Below are 18,330 nucleotides of genomic sequence, written 5' to 3' on the forward strand. Positions count from 1 at the left end.
GTTCGTTTGTAGTAACGCACAAGTCAAAATGTCAGCCAACGGTAACAGCGGAAGTAATGAGAGTAGTGAGACCACACCAGCAACGCCACCGCCCTCGGTTAGATTAGATATTGCCGACCGCATGAAGCGATGGCAGGGCAAGGTTGCTGTTGTGACCGGCGCCAGTGGTGCAATTGGTGGTGCCATTGCGATAGAACTCGTCAAGGCAGGAATGATCGTATGCGCACTGTCAAGACGGCGCGACAAGGTGGAGAAACTGCGCGTCAGCCTCTTTGATGTAGCTGGTACGCTGAATTACGTTGAGTGTGATATAACTGTCGAGGACGACATTAAGTATGCGTTCGGGTGGATCGAAAACACGTACGGCGGGGTGGACATGCTGGTGAACAACGCGGGAATCATCACCAAATGTTTGCTAACAGAAAAGAACAATACGAGAGATCTGTATAAGACGATGGAGACGAACATCATCGGTTTATCTATGTGTACCCGGGAAGCTGTCAAATCGATGAAAGCCCGTGACGTGAAGGGACACATCATTAACGTAAACAGCATATTTGGCCATAAAGTGCACCAAGCTGTCCCAGGAACGCGACCGTTGAATGGCATGTACCCGGCATCGAAGTACGCAGTCACGGCCATTACCGAATGTATTAGACAAGAGCTCGTTTACTTAGGCACGGGTTGTAAAGTTACGGTAAGTGATTAAAGTTTGCGTGAGATCCTTTTGCTGGCGCCATGCATCCGTTGGTGGTTGTGCTTTGTATTTCTATCGCAGCTAATACAAATATCGCTATCCAATATCACGGTTTCATATGCTTTAGTAGTTATTCAATATCATGGTTTCATACGCTTTAGTAGTTGTGGAGTATTCCTTAAATTATAAATTTAAATTTTTATTCATATTTTTTAATATCTTTTAAAAATATAATTTCCAATCCCAGGTATTCGTGCGCTTCCACAAACTGTTTTAAATGTAATGCACCATTTTCGGTGCTAGTAATAGGGTTTGCAATGCCTCTCATTGGGGAACAAATTTGGGGTAATATATTAGACATTCTAACATATATTTTCGAATGTTACTCCGTGCATCGGTAAAGCGAGCAAATAAAATTGTAAAAATAGAAGGAAGGGGTTGTGGGCGGGCAAGTCCGGGGTTCCAATCCCATCCGCGACCGTTTCCCCGCAGTGAGGACTGACTGTCCAACTACGTGGTATACATCAGCAAGTCTAGTAATAAGGTCTTATAGATTTCGTTAAAATCAACAAGAAGAAAAAACTGAATCACACTTATAGAATCAAAGTTTTTATTTTTCGTTTTGCGAAAAGTACACTCCAATTGTCACAGTTTTATTTGATAACCAAACCAGTCCAGCGACAAAATTGCAGCTAAACAATTTCCGTTTTCGCATGTTTCACAGAGTATTAGTCCCGGCCTGGTGGAAGGTGACATACTTTCTGCAAACACCTCGAAGGATAACGAAATTGTCAATTACATGCCGAAGCTAAAACCTAGTGATGTGGCAGAAGCGGTACTGTATGCTATTACTACTCCAGAAAATGTGCAAGTGCGTATGCATATGATTATCTTCTCGATGCTCTGTACAAACATTTAAATTTCTATTACCATTTTTATTTTGTTTCTACATATTTTTTTTCTTAGATTCACGAGCTGATTATCAAACCGATGGGGGAGTTCCTGTAATAAAAATATATAAAAATGCTTTAAATACAACCTGACCCACTAAATTGAAGCGTTTTGGAACATTTATTTAGATGATATGTTTTACACGTCTAACAACACTAGCATATAGACGTTTTGTCTTACGTTTAAAATTCCATTAACCCGCCTTGCTGTAAGCTCTAGGTTACAGCGTTTCAAAATTTAAATCATTGTTTGTCATTCTTGGAACCTTCTTTGTCACAAATAGTTACAGTCAGTTGTAGTTCGGTTAGTTAGATGTAGGTTTTGGGAACCTTTTTTCGGATTATCTGGCTTTTTTCCATCAATTCGTGGATTACATGAATCTAAGACTTCAGTAGCTTATAGTGTAAATTGTATTCATATGTTGAAATATTGTCAAATTTTAGTTCAACTCTGCACCGTTTGAACTTAGCTCTTACCATGCTACAATTATATTTTGTATAAAAACTTTAAATAATAATTCAATAGCCTTCTAACGCTCCACCAACGTTCTATTGACTTTTTTATCATTTTCTGTACAACACGGGGCTCACTTGCAAACATTACTAGCGCCCATTCTTTCCGCAGAACTTCTTTCTTCCACAGTCATTATCTGTGATACACAGCTTCTATATATGTGCATTATTCCTAATAAAATATCGTCTACCAATTTTTGATCGACAACATATGTAGAAAATGCATAAATGGTAAGTCTACAACCATATCAGCATCGCATGTTTGTTACAATTATCCGAACCAACCTTCGAACTATGTACAGCCTCCAAGGACATGTGTATCCCTTTCTTCGTCTTTGGTGTTACACGTTCGGAAGATCGTAGACTAAAAATGTTGATATACCGAAACTGTTGCGACATAAGCGATGTATATATTTAGGTCGTGTTCCAAATCAGAATTTATTGTGTTGGGTACGAATAAATTATTCGCATATTTGCCGTTTGCCAAGATACCATGCGTAGTATCATGGTAGTCGGAAACAAAGGTGAGGTAAGTTAATCATAAGTAAATGGATGTTTAAATTCAGTGAAGATTTTCTGTTAAAGCATATTGATGTATTTTTGTTCCTTGTTTTACGGTTCCTATAATTGGGCTTGTTAGATCTAGGACAAGTACACTATCGTTACTCTTATATCATTTAGCCATACCTTCTTTTAAGTGTTTTGTCTTGGAAAATGTCGACCAATTTTTTTTTTTTTAATCCTACTTATAATATCCATTTCGATTTGAGTATTTATTTTTTTATTTATAATTAATTATGACGGTCCAGTGCCGTATTGTCAACACCGCTTGTGTTGAGTAAATTTAATAATCATATTGATAGGGCATTTAATGTCGTTTAGAGTACTTCGTAAAAAAATTTTTGCTTCGGACATCGGCCCAAACCGGGCTTCACTTCGCACTTGTTTTTTGATCTCCTTTTCTGAATTCTTCTACTGAGAAAAAAACCTTTTCTTAGTTACGATTTTTTTTATTTTTCTTGATTATTGTAATGAGTATTATTTCAAAACAGCGTATTGAACACTGATGAACTGATGGCTAATGTGTGCATAACACGAAAAGCAAGTACTTTGTCGAAGGAATAACAATAGTTTGATAACAATGGAGTACTTTCACGATTAAACTGGCCATGCTGGCCGATTAAACTGGCCGTAACGATTGAAATGAATGTTTGCTGGCATCGTTGTTTTTTACATTATCAAACATCGACAGAAAGCAAAACTGACTGCTTCACAGTTCTAGGCTTGTTGATTTTATGCATCGCTACGTACCGATATACATTTTTATACGAGACTTTAATAAATATTTAGCAATGGACTGAACTTGTAAAATCTTTGCATGAAAATGTTTTGCAGTCAGCCTAAATTGTATAAATTATTTGACCATCCCTGGCTGCCGTGGCAGTACTAAGTTATTCTGGTAGAGGGCGCTGCAATCAAAAATGTAGGAAAAATCGGCAAAATCTATGCGCTTTTTTTTCAGAGCATTATTTCAAAGTAATGGGTCGAAGATGAGACCCAACACCAGTTTAAATGGGAGACGGACATGACCGATATAGAATGTAAAACAATTCATAGTTGGTTAATCATATTTATTGTACGGGTCACCAGCGACGGGATGAAGAAGGACAGTAACGAGACTTCATGATCGGACACAATCAAGGAACCTTCGAAATGGAAAACGATGAAGACCCCCGCTACCATAAGGAATACGAGCATGGAAACGCCCACACACACCCCGGAATAAGGTGCCCACACACGATAGCACCCTCGCTATGAACACGACTTTGGATTTGGATGACGGAATATACGCAACGGAACAACCGAGCACACCCGGGATATGGTGCCCTTTCACGGCTCGGATAACGAAAAGTCTCCCAGCAAAGATGAAAGGAGTATCTTATTTTTAAGTTATTGTAAGCAATACGGCCTGGCCGTCCTTTATGAATAAAAAAAAAAACAAATATAAAAGCAGCAAAGCATCCACGGTGTTTGTTCATGGTTGTTAACCACTTTCTAAACATTACAACATCAATTCACAGTATTATTAGACTAATCAATCAGCCAATCAACATTACAGCATGGATTTACGACAGGCGAATTCTGATACCTCCGATAGGCGTAGATATATTGCACCGTCCTCTTTATAACTCCAATATTTCGCATCTGTTACGCAGAACCAGGGATTCATACGATCCTTACTACCACCGATTGAATTTTTCTACACTCGTGTTCATCCATAAATACTATGGTCTTTCTATTCCTCTCCAAAGAGTCCGCTGCCCTCCACTCTTTTAACCTCCTCCCCTTCGTCACCGTTCTTATACCACGGAGGATACAGATTACAGGCTGATTGTACTCACCGGAGAGGTACTTCCTTTCCGTCGAGTATGTTCTTGGATTTGTCCTCTCTAGATATACCTTCTGAAAATTGTACAATACTTGCTAAATACTTTCCCAATAAATTTACTGGCCAAATTACTAATCGACTTACTTACTTTAATTATTGCTGCCGGACTAGCGAATGATATTTATCAACGTGGTCGATGTTAGTGCTGCAAATGTGCATAATCTACACTTAAAACGTCCTTCTCTTTAGCATCAGTTTTAAAAAAAATTGAGTTGCATTTTCTTTTCCTGTTCAATTTATTTTTCTTAAAGCGTTTGTTTTTGGACATTTGGAAATTGACATGGCTATGTACGATCTTCAAAAAGGGTAAACGCTCTTGTATTAATGACTACAGAGAAGTTGCTCTCCTGTTTGCTTGTGCTAAAGTCTTCGAGCGAGTGTTTCTTGACCTTTGCTGTAATGTACAACGTGTATAAGCTTAAATCAGCACGGTTGTATGGCTGATCGGTCGACCGTCACCAACATTTTACAATTTGTTTCTTCAACGTTTGACTGTCTCCATCGCGGCTTTGAAAGTTGATGCAATATACACCGTCTTCAAACGGCCATTCGATTAGCTTCCTCACAGATTGCTACTAGAAAAGAAAAGAAAACTTTGGTTTTCAACTCGTTTCATCGTTTGGTTTCCTCCTCCTTTCTTCTTGACCTGTGTTACAAAGTCAGGATTGATTCTTGCTTTTCTTGCTCTTTCGTTAGTTCGTCAGGGCTTAGATTCTCCCAGGGCAGCGTTTTTCATCCATTTCTATTCCTTTTTTTTTTGTTAACGAAATATCTACCAGTATTCTTGGCCCTGAACATTTATATCATCCTTTTGTCTTTAACTATTCCCTAAACTCTGTTCAACTTTCACTTGTCTCCGTTATGTGCGATCTAGGTGTGATCCTGGACTGCAAACTAACTTTCGATGCCCATTGCGATTATATCAAAAATTCCACAAAATGATTGGTCTCATTAGGAAGCTGTCTTCTCATGTTTCTGATCACACCTTTTTGCCACCTACCCCGAGTGCCTGCAGTGTCTGGAGGACTCCTGCTCAAATTTGTTCCTCTAAACTCGAACAGATTCAGCGCTATTTTACGAAAATTGTATTCCGACGCTTTTGGGGACTCGCGTTTTCCCAAATGCCATCTTAGGCGTCAAATGGTTGACCTGGAATCATTTGCACTGGCTTTATTTTACGCACCAATCTGTCAACTCTTACTATTTACACACAGAACCAGCTTCTTTAACTGTTGCACCAAGAATGCCCATTTATTTCCTAGCGTTTTCTCTAGTTGGTACGGCCTATTTTTGCAAGACGCTGGGCTCATCGCCGAAGCAATAACTGCATTCAGTAGTTTTACAGCAGTTAATTTGTTGCTAGCCGAACTGCTTCCAAACTAGGCCCCTACACATTGAAGGGTAGACGGAGTCGAGCGCATGCTTTATTTATTGCTGGCCTGCTCCTCCTTTTTCTAGTCCCCCTATTGGCCCTTCCCGCTCCATACGCCACTATGCGTTCCTTTCTAATCTTCCGCGGAGCACTCAGTATGGCTCTTACCGTTCGTTTCTCGCCTCTCTTCGGTGCTTCAACAGATTTTTGGAGCTGTACCATCTCAAATTGAACTCTTTTCGTGCCCTGACCTTATCCTTTTTCCAATTTTCATTCTTTCCTCCTCCTTACCACTGCACACGTTTGATATTAAGTTAGTTAAGTTGTTTAACTTTTAAGGCGAACAATTTCTTAAAATAATAATAACAATTATATTTTAAATAAAAATTTCCTGCCAGGGAGAGTGTTTTAATATTTAAGCTGCAGTAAAAATGCAATCAACACACAATTGCCTCCATTTTATAAATTGGTTTTGTATATAATATCGTCGTTTTGATTTGTTGGTCGTTAACGCGCGCGGAATTGACCACGTTGAAGCCCAAAACGAATCCGCCAGTATATAGGCGGATCTGATGGATGGAGCCCCGACTACTGCCTCGAGAGGCAGCAGCTCTCGAGAAATTTCGAGATTTCAAATAATTGTTTCGGAATCATAAGCCAGGAATCGGAGCCACAAAGCCGCCAAGAACGTAAAAATAGACAGGACTATATCCTCTACACATCGGATACTGTCATTTCCCAGCAAACATCGTGTGTCTGACTAGACTGCATTCTCGCCATGGTACAAAAATAAGAAATAAGGCTGTGTGTGTGCAGGAGCAAACGACCCTACAAAGTTTTATAGAACTTAGTATCATGGGCATAGTATCATGGGTCGGTTATAAAAGAAATAAATCGCAACAATCCAATCGTTTGTCCTTCAAAACATCCATTATTTCAGTTAGAGCAAATAGGTTGTTGCTTTCTTTTCATATTGACGGAAAAATCGTGTAGGCAAACAGTGTGAGCAAGCAATTGCTGGCATACCTAGGATTCGTCGGACTCTATGATAAGATGACGGTACTACAACCACCAACCGCCTACACTTTTTAAGTTATCCGTTTATTTAGCACCAATAGGTTCCTGTTGAGCCTGTGCAGTTACAATTCAACCGACGAGCTACAACATCTTCAACAATGACCAGGCTTTACAAATTGAATCGCTAACACATGTACAGCACTAAAACAATCAACAAACAGTTCACAGCAGTCGGCATAGCTAGAGGGATATGCGAGTAAACATTGTGCAGCGTGTCAATTCTGATCAGCACGAGTACACCATGACGTTCGACATCTACTAACCGTTATACAATTTTTTATAGGTCACCATGAACTATATGGATCGTGGAATACCAGCTGGATGAGATCTACATTAACTTCTCGTCTGTTTTCGACAAAATTCAACCCCCGAATACACATAAAACCTTCCACCCAGGTGAGCATATTCAATGTGTCCCCCCACATCCATTCCCTTGGGGCCTCCTAGGGACTAAATCCGGCACTGATTGTAACTACAATGTAAAGTAACATTACTGCCTGTCATCAGCAAGTCGACGTTTCCCCAGGGCCGTGCCCTTAATTCTTTCCTCTTCATTCGTCCCAAAAAATGTCTCCCGTTTTCTGTTCTATATGACTGTTTGTATCTCTAATCGTGTTTTCTTTCAATCATACTCGTAAACCCACACATTGTAACCATTTATTAAACAGTTAAGTCGTGTTCATGTTAACCGTCACCTGCATGTGATCCTTGACACCAAACTTTCTTTCATTGCCCAACTCGTAATCATTATCTGCAAACCGTTTAATATTTTATGAGTTTTATCGGTAGATTTACAGCTAACACAAACCATCCAATTTGTCTTGTTCGCCCTTTAGTCCGAACATCCCTCCCTTTTGCTTGCATTGTCTGGCCACTCTAGGCTGGATTAATAGGCTGGGCTGGGACTAATACGAACTGCGGGTAAGTGCAGAAACAATGCACTATGATTGTTTTCCAACACCATTCCAACATGCCATATGCTTTATCGGGAATCGTCGGAGGATAGACGATATCGGGCCTAGGCTATTTTCTTTGGCGTACTTATTCAGACCCTACGGGCACACAATGCGTTCAAATAAATAACAGATAGCGTATAATACATTATATTGTTTACAAAAAACTACTTTATATGGGATTTTTTAGCTACTTTTATTCTTATGCCGTTTCATCTTCAAGTTGCACTAGTTTTAGCAGCAACATTTTTTGTTTCATTAAAGCTCGGAGTATAATACAATAGATTATAAATAAGGAAACTAAAGTAAAATATTAATTAAGCAAGTAGATATTAACCGGCTATGAAACGTTTTCAACTGCGAATTAAAATAATTTCACGTAAATCTTTGACAATATGTTCGTGTTTTAAAGAATTAGGATTTTCTATTTTCTGTTTTTATCTCCATTAGATAATATATTCCCACCATAAAAAACTATAAATTAAAAGGCATATGTACAGATGCGTTCATTTTAAGACACTTTCGTGGTGCGATAAGTTTATCAAATGCTATATACATTACAGTTTAGTAGCATATCCTTGATGCTTGATGCTTTGTTGTTGCTCTACGTTTTTCAGCTGTATATTATCTTGCAAAAAAAATTTATAAGGCAATTTCTATGCGCTAAGCCGTTTGATTTCGTTTTTCGTTTTTAGTTGGCAGTGTTAAGTGCAATGTGTTTAAATTTGAATATCATTGCATTGTCTAGAATTGTTCATTCTAAATCTAGTTTTGCTTTATGAAAGAATGCTTTTCATCGCTTTTCGTTGTTATTATATTTTAGATAAGTAATTCACAATATTTTTAGAAGTAAAAAAAAACAACTGCCAAAGATTAACACGCAGCCTTCAAATCATAGCAGATATCGGCTTTCGTTCAAATTGTTTTTCTGGTACTTTCTTATCCGACCTACATTAGTGATGACTGAATTATGTATAGCAAAAAGAAAAAAAACAACTGAAATTATTTAAACCTGAATTATGTTTCTGTCTTTGCATATTCACCATATTGCTATGCATATATAATGTAAAAGGGTATCGAAGTGTTAGCTTACTTCTATGTATTCATATGCTTTTTGCATTTATATTCGGTTTTTTTTAAATAGACAATTAAATTATGAAAAAAATATCTGCCTCCTTTGCTAAATCCGATCTTACTTGCCGTACAAATTCTCTTGCTGAATGTTAATGTATTTAATAACCACTTTATGTTACAATTATATCAAAATCATAACTTTATTTTTATTTCACTTCATAACTTATATATCTCGTTTAAAAAATCCAATAAGATTCGTTAATCTTAATTTTATCTTATATTACCGTAAGGCGCTTCGGACAACGGTTTTATTCCAGTAATACATTCTTGTCCTGTCTCCGATCTATTATAACGTAATAAATATGCAATAAATATGATAGTGCTCATGATAGTAAACCAATAGGCGGCACATGGATTAATGACGTAGGCAATTATACTGGTTCAAGAATGATGTCTTCAGAATGTATTAAATATTATTTTGTCGAAACGACGAACCTTCAAAAGTCTCATGAAAGCAATTTGTGCGTAAAAGATAAGTCTACGGATTTTATTCGTCATTGTGGAATTGAGAGTACACAAATAAAATATTAAAATAACTGATAACAAAATGGTTTAGTGTAGCAATTAGAACATAATAGTTTTTTTTATACACGATGGAAAAGCACAATAGCAAATTGTGTCGATTGTTTAATTAGAATAACTCAAAATATACTTGTACCTCTTATTAAAACTGGTATAATACATTCGTTTATCTCGTGGGTAAGAAAGTTTGGTACATTTGGAAATTTTGCTTTTGAATCAAATTGTTTTTTTGTTAGTTTCGTTTAGACAAATCGACTGAATGTCTAAATGCTGAAACACCCAAACATAATAATGTGGTGATTATAAAATTGTCCCGCACAAATACCTTTTAAAAAGCAAACTTTCTATTTTAAAGTGTCTTTATCATTATTATTATTATTATTATTAAATTTTCTGACATGAGTTAACATTTAACTTCGCTCCTTTCATCTTCGTTCAGATAGTCGAACACAATCTACCCTGCTGGTTTGATTTGAATGTTAATCACTTAAATGAATCACTCATAGGAATCGTTTTTAGATGATGAGTACCAAAAGGACGAAGTAATCTTTCACTGTGTACAATGTGTACCACACCGGGAGAATCGACCGTGTCAACACCATTTTCTTTTCCCGACCATTTGCGTTGCTGATGTCTTCGAATACACCAACAGCACCAGCCAATTACAATTAAAACTAATGATCCGATGGCCCCACTGGCTATACTGGCTGTCTCCAGCATAACTCTCGGACGAGTGGCTGTATTAAAGAGATTAGATAAAGATCATATGTGAACATCATAATACTGTTGAACACAATCCACACTAATACACAATACTCACGCAAATATGAACCATCTAAATCCTTGTATTCGCAACGGGGGCCCATGTATCCATCAGCACATCTAAAATTATTTCATTTTCATTGTCAAAACAGATGATTAAATAAGGTTGCGCCTTAATCATACACACTTACTCGCAATTGTACAACAACGAATCTCCAATCTTCACAGTAAAACAGGTGGCGTCATTGAGACAATACCATGCCGCATAGGCTGGAGGACACTTATAAGTATGAAACGTTATATTTGGTCTAGGTGTCGAGCTGGGTGGCCGTGGCTTTGGTGTTGTTCGACTCGAACAAGCATCTGCAAATATATATAGAAAAGTGAATATGAGAAAAGTGCTTGACCTCTAATGCTTGAAGGAAGTTAAGATAGCATTGAAAAATCCGTGTAGATAAATTTCCGATTAATGCTTCGACGACTAGTGTGATATGATGGGAAAAATTACGGTTGAGAGTCGAGTGGACGGCCTGACCGTGTTACTTTGGGAATAAAAAAAAAAACTTTTCTGGAACACGATGATCAGAAATTTAATTATTGTATTTTTTGATGGTTCACGTCTGTTGATCCGATTAAAAATTTCTTGGTTTCCTCTCGTTGCAGTAGTATTGGGGATGACTTGCAAGGCCTCTCCCCCAATCCAAACTTAGCAGATAAAAATCCCATAGAATGCAACGACAGAAGGACAACCAACCGCCCCTAACATGGAGAACAGACACTAGTTATTAGTTAGTGTTATTCATCGTAAATAAATTAATAAATTTAAAAAGACCATCCTCAAATATTCCATTTTTTCCCGAGGAATAGATCGTCCGGTTTAGATCTCAAATCAATTTGGTTTTCTGCAGGTAACTACAATAAAATCAACTACTACCGCAACCACCTAGCATAACACTAAAATCATTTCACAAACGATCAGGATGCAATTAGTTTAATTCTGATTGCAGGTAGTAGATGAAATAAATGCAATATTCCCAAGTAAGATGGTACGAACTGATTGTTCATCTCCTTTTTTCCATTACAAACGGCCGAACGTATATTTTGTCGATTTTGATGTATATTTCCGTTTGTGTCGAGTGATTTTCGACACTCGACAATCCCGCCAGCGCTTAGAACCCAATAGATTGCTATTATTACTTGTGAAATGTAGTGAAATTATGGCGTTAATAAATTTAAAATATATACTTGTTTCATAAAAGAAGTACCCCCAGAAACTTGTTTTTTTTTTTTTTAATTCAATTCCATTTTAACTTGCCATATATAGGTATATGTACATATCAAGACCGTCGAAAATTTGCCGTTCACAATGTAAAGTGATGGGAAAAATCCTGTCTTCATATTCATTTCCATTCTAAATTGAGTAACGAAGCACTCCAATACGCACTTTCTGCAAAAATAACTAGAAATTTTAGGGGTTCTCCAATTGGGCAAGATAAAATTGATTAGTACTTAACTTTTGAAAGCATTGATCCATGGGGCAAAATGGAACGGTGTTACCGATTACATCCCTCAGAAAGATTGCTCAAAGTTTTAATTACCACTGTAAGGATTCAGATAATATCGATAAAAAAAACCCCATCTCATTAACCAGACCAATTTCAATAGGTTTTCCGCATAACGAGCAAATCAAAAATGTTATGAATACAATGCTTGAAATGAGTAAAAGCTAACATTTTTGAGAAATTGAAGGCTTCAAAGCTTTAAGCTATTAATTACTGTTTCTTCATAGCTCATAGATCATTCGGAAAAAGCTGAGATTCTACAAATTAATGAAGCGTACACAACAAATACAACCATCGAACATTACCCTATTTTACAACGATAAAAACAATTTTATCGGTTGAGTGATGAAATCCATTAGTTTAGCAAATGTGGACGAGAGTTTTGCAGGTGATCTCAAAAATCAACAGTTGGCATAACACGATCGTGTAGTTTATGATGATCAGCTAAAAGCATGAAGGAAAATGCCAGAGAAGCCATAAAAATACAGACGCACATATGTTTGCTAGTAGTCATCTGTCTGTGCAGGAAGAATAAGAAACATCACCAGCATGTCTCTTGCTTTTCGTACAATGCATCCACGCACTGGATTTATGTGCACCTTTCGTTTCGTTTTGAGTTTCATTCTTTCTAGTCCAATTCTTAGCTCCGCTTAGTTTGCAGCGCAACACGGCCGGGTGCAGGAGAAAGATTTGAACAGCATGCATTTGGAAGATCATTTCTTTCATTTTTTAAAGAGAATGAAATATGCAACCTTAAGGCGCGAGAACGGCAACGTGCCCAAATATGCCGCCTGGTGCGGTTCTTGCTCAAATATGTTTTACGCTCTTCGTTGGTGCTGTGCTCAATTTTGTAGTCTTCCATAAGAAAACGCTCAAAACGGAAAACAATAATCGATTTTCTCTTTCTAATATTCCATACACCGCTGGAACAGATGTTCCAACTGTCCTTGTTCGTTTTTGTCAATGTTAAAATTATTTTTCGATTACACTGGCTAGAATAATAATGTTTCCAATTGAACAATGCTTTTGGGTTGTTGCCTCAGCAGTAATTTTTATTACTTTTAAAGACATTCATAAATATTACAGCTAACAGGTTGGCATTGTAAAACAACAACACATGTAACAAATTCTTCATTATCAATTCTTAATATATGTTTATAAAGTTTGATAATTTAGATAATACGGTGGTAAGCCGTAATGCTAGAAAATAAATATATAAATACACTGATATTTTACTACAATAAAATAACAAATGGACAGCGAAACATAATGTTCATATCTTAAGTGGAAGAGAATATTTTAGTTCAGTAACAGCTAGCTAGAATATTAGCTTAAGGAAATGGGCAAGGTCAGACGGACAAAACTGACAACAAGCAGTACGGCAACACAAGAAAATACATACACATTTACCAATCCGTTCTCTTTCCTTTTGCTTCCTATAACCAGCATTGATCAAATCGACACGTGTTCGTAGACACCACGCGTAGGTGGCCCTTTTTCAATCTGCTCAATATGGACCATTTTAAGATAGTATATTCCTCTCATCTTCGTTTATCTCTGTTACACATCGGTTCATAAATAGATCTTTTGTAAATTTTTTTGTAGAGGCGTCTAGTGTTGGTTGGCAATTTTTTCAAATTTTTGTTTTCAACTTTCATAGTAAAAAATTTGAGCACAAAGAGAGGCGACAAACAAGTGAATAAATCTATCACACTGTTGGTAAGCTACTTAGCTTTAGTCAGTTGAGAGTTAGCATTTTTTTAAGTATGATATAGTTAGCTAATTGATTCTTCTTCTTGGCTGAAAGACTTTCTAGATCACGCCGGCCATCGAAAAATGGCTTGCTAGACTTGCCAATAACCACATAGTTGGATAGTCAGTTCTAACTACGGGGACACGGTTCGGATGGGATTAGAAACCCGGTTCTGCCATGTTAAGTCCGGCGCCGCTGGACAGGAAAACAGGAATGGTGTGAATCCGAACAACTCTCTGTAAAAATCGGCAAAACACCGCTGCGTCAATCATGATAAGTTTATGAGGAACGCCCCTGGTGTTCCCACTAGGATTTAGCTTAAATTTAACTTCTACTGCATAATAACGATGAATTTGTCGCCAGCTCTATGCAGGTTTTTTTTTTTTTTGTTTTACCAATAGAATAATGAACATATCCGAGCTCACTCAGGATAAGCCTGGCCGTAACTGCGAAATGAAAAGAAATAATTACGACAACATTTGATTCTTGCTATGAGATACTCCCTCCATCGAGAATTTCCAGATCGTGGAATAACTGGATAACGAAAACCTCATTGCATCATATAGGTTTGCCCTATGCCGGCATAGAGCTGGCTGTGACGGTTATTCACTCGGCAGGACCGGGTTTGAATAGGTTTTGGAATCCCTCTTGATGCACATGGGAGTTCTGCGAATATAAATTGGTTGCTTTTGTAGTATGAATAATACTTTAAAAGCCATAAGGATGAAGATTTTCTTCACCAATTATCCACCGATTTATGTCGGTCTAGGAATTAACTGTAAATTGAATCAGAGTTGAAGCACGCGAATGTTTATATAAAAAACAATAGCATTACGAACAGTTGTGTGCTTATCCTTCTTCTTCTTCTTGGCTTAACGAACTCTAAGGCCATGCCGGCCATCGATATGGCTTACTAGACTGCCGATACCATGTAGTTTCAGTCAGTCCTCACTACGGGGGAACGGTCCGGATGGGATTTGAACCCCGGTCCTGCCGTTTGAAAACCGGCGCCGCTGTCGCCTGCACCACCGGGCCCCGCCCCATTTTGCTTATCCTTATTAACATTATTTTTTATATAATATTTTGATGGCAGATTTTAAGAAAAAACGAAAACCTAGAATGCTTATTAATGCTATGTTGAGACAATATACAATTTCTTAAAACAAATTCTTTTAGGCTGTTACTCTCATGTAACACATACAACTTGTTCAAACTTACCTGTCGTTGTAAAAATAGAGCTTACAATTAAAAAAACTACAACACAACACACGGATTTCCGGTATAGTTTTTGAAATTGAAATTGCATTCGTCTTCGTCCTAAAAGAGAGAATAAAACATAAAGTGATTAAAATAGTGTATTTAAAAATATAAACCGATGAAACTTAGGAAAACTTTCCATGTTGGCCCCCTGAATAATGAAACAAACACAGGGAGAAAATTACAATGAATGATGAGCATGTTATTTCATTTCTGCAATGTTCTTTCTATCAGTCTGTGTACTCTGCACCTTTCTTGTCCATTGCCTTTTAATCAACGATACGTCCAGTTGCAGCGATATCTTGAACACCGTAAAACTCGGTACATTCAACAAATGTTTGCCAAACCTATGCAAGGAAACTATTTTGGTACGGTAAATGGGTTTTATGAAATAGTTAGCAGCGGCAGCACCAGATGTTAAATATTATGTTAGTATAGCGAATTCGTATTCACACGGCAGGCAGCGGTTATCTATTCACTGTTCGCAGTACGGGTATCTTCAAACCTCAAGGAAGTCAGTAACGGAAAGCCAAAACTTTAGGAGGTTGTAACGAGCCAAAACAACATTGTTTCACAAGTGAGTGAACGTAATGCCTGTTCTGTACTTTACTTAGTAATTTAGCTTTCAGAATACGATTCTATGATATGAATATATTTAATAAAAACCATCGAGCACGAACGAAGAAAATCCGGCAATCGACACATTTGACTTTTTACTGTCTTTGTCACGAACGAAGCCGACTGCTGTGATTGTTTACCTATGTATAGTTCCAATTGCTAAAATTCAACTAAAATCGATCGATAAGATCAACGAGGTCTAGAATGGCGATTTCAAGATAGTAGAATAATCAGTTTGGTGTACGTGGGGAGAATTGTACGAAAGGGATTCGATGTTACAAATTACAATAGCTCGATCATGCGATCTTTAGAGTACAGGTTGATAATAAAAAGAATGATTAATAAGTCATTGCTAAACAGGTGTTGCCATTATCAGGTGTACCGAACGTTCTAAATATGTTCGATACACGATATACGGTACAATATACACCTATCGTAGAGAACTCACGGAAATGAGAAGCATATCTAAGACGAGATAAGGGGATGCCGTTCAACCCTATACATTTTCGTACTCTATAGCACACAGCGGTGCGAGTGTAATGCTAAATCCGTACCGTAAATTATGGTTTCGAATCCAAGCTATGGGGTTTGGCTAAAGTTACAGCAACAAAAAAATGTTAAAAACAATATATATTCGTCGCAGATGATTATTGTATTGAAGGGATACTTTTCTGTCCCATAACGGCGATCGCTCAAGACGATTGGCTTGTGTGAGATAGTGTATGATTGCGAAACAAATTGCGACACCCAAGATTGATTTAACTTCTACACCTCTAAAACCCACCCACCTGATGATGTGGCACCATACTTACCAGAATTTCGTGCCAGGAACTTGTAGAATTCGATTACATGTGCTGCATAGTAGGTCACGTCCGCCGAAAGTCTGTCGATCTGGTTCGTCATCATTCGATTGTTTATTTCACTGTCTCGAGTAGTTGAATCGATTGAACGGTGTTTAAAGCATATCACTTTACTACCATCGACAGTATTGCAGGTAGATGCTTCTTGTAGTCTCTTCTTGCTATCCACAGCATATGAACCCTCCATTTGCGGTTAGTATTTGTTCACTCGATTTACTTGCTTACTAGTACGCGTTAAGTACAAGTACACTTACAAACTTCTCGCGACAAGTGGTAAAAACTTTCACAAGATGTTTTGTTTCGTTTCAAGTTGATCATTTTCAAGACATTATGTGGTAAAGAAGCGCAATACACATTCTTTTGTTTTCGTCACTATTTTTACAAATTATCAACACTTTCGTCTATTTTCTGAAACGAATAAATACATATAACTGTTTTGTTAAGAAGTTTTCCTTTGCTTCGGGATAAGATTTATACCAGAAAACAAAGGAATAAATCACAAAAGAAAACATTAAATTAAGTAAATTTAACAATCAACAGATTGTTAAAAGGTATCTAAATGAGATTTTACATTGTTTCTTTACAAGATTGTTACATTCGAGGAAACTGTTTTTGTAACACAACAAATGTAACCATGGACATTGGACATCCGAATAAATAACATAAACATAATTTCATTGAGCAACTTAAGCACAATCACCATTCCCTAAAGATGCCATTCCATAAAGTTTCGGTAAAGTTTATAGAAATGCACAACACCTTTACAAAAGTATGACTAGAGCGAATGTTTGAAGACGGTATCCATTCGCATCGTAAAATTGTTACCATTTTTCACTTGCTTTCGATACACCATTCCTCCCCCGTTCATTCATTAGGAAAAGCGGGCACTTTAGCACTGCACAGACCTATCTGTTGTACAGTATTCATATGTAGTAGCTAAGGCATGGTAAAATCATCCAAACTAGAAACATTTTTACATAATTCTGCCAACACTGTACCAATTCCATATTTCACATCACACACCACGTATCCGTGAACCAGATGAAAAAAAAAATCACTATTACGAAACCGAACACGATTTTATTACTTCACGTGCACACAAAAACGCAGGATCCTTATTCCTCTTGCGTTCGTTCGTTCGGTCCCGTGCATTTCCGGAGAAATATGAACAAGTAACACATAGGACACACCATTAATGATTGTTCCACCATTTCTTTCGGTTATTTCTTTCACATTCCGTATCTTCTCCGGAAACACCAGCCTACAAGCGCACTCACACATCAACACAAAATGTCAAGTAGGTAGCGGAACAATCGATTTCATCAGCAGAAAGCACATTTTTGGGAGCGTTTTCGACACGCTTACTTTTCACAAACTCTGCGTACATGTTAAACAACTGTTGGTACCGGCCATCGTCAAGAAAAAAGGTACATGCAATGTAAATTTCTGGTCAAAACGATGTCTAACGCACTTCCTCACGAGTCTCTGCACCTTCAGACAGTACAATACACATACCAATGTATTTACCATCTGCCTTCGTTCTGTTTCGTATTGCAATGGTTAAGGCTGCCATACACAAAATGTATCGCTATTGCACAAGGTAAACACATACATCGAAGCAAATAAAAAGATGACAGTTTGTGTAAATTAATACAATATTTTTTAGTACAAAATGTTATGGCGCCGGTCCCCAGAAAGTTTCAATAATCCATGTGAAACTGTTAAAAAATATCAAAACTCAAATTTCAGTTTTTTCTTCGTTGTCCCGAGTAGGTAGCTTATGTATGTGCCACATTCTCAAAAAGCGATTTCAAAGCGCTATCTACACAGGGCAACGGAGAAAAAACTGAT

At 37.4% G+C, this 18,330-nt stretch overlaps 2 protein-coding genes across 2 annotated transcripts; one reads left to right on the plus strand and one right to left on the minus strand.

Annotated features, from left to right (window-relative positions):
* Nucleotides 1-1,705, plus strand: LOC126558722 (farnesol dehydrogenase-like). The gene is made up of 3 exons (XM_050214780.1): nt 1-697; nt 1,422-1,568; nt 1,664-1,705. The coding sequence occupies exons 1-3, from the start codon at nt 29-31 to the stop codon at nt 1,703-1,705; spliced, it is 858 nt and encodes a 285-aa protein (XP_050070737.1). The 5' UTR covers nt 1-28.
* An 8,376-nt stretch (nt 1,706-10,081) lies between these two features.
* On the minus strand, nt 10,082-16,666 carry LOC126558765 (uncharacterized). Its single transcript, XM_050214826.1, has 5 exons — nt 16,432-16,666; nt 14,963-15,061; nt 10,621-10,792; nt 10,488-10,549; nt 10,082-10,404 (listed from the first exon to the last, which is right to left on the minus strand). Exons 1-5 carry the CDS (start codon nt 16,664-16,666, stop codon nt 10,151-10,153), a joined length of 822 nt encoding a protein of 273 aa, XP_050070783.1. The 3' UTR covers nt 10,082-10,150.
* Nucleotides 16,667-18,330: the final 1,664 nt, after the last annotated feature.

Source organism: Anopheles maculipalpis, chromosome 2RL (genome assembly GCF_943734695.1).
Source record: "Anopheles maculipalpis chromosome 2RL, idAnoMacuDA_375_x, whole genome shotgun sequence".
NCBI lineage: Eukaryota > Metazoa > Arthropoda > Insecta > Diptera > Culicidae > Anopheles > Anopheles maculipalpis.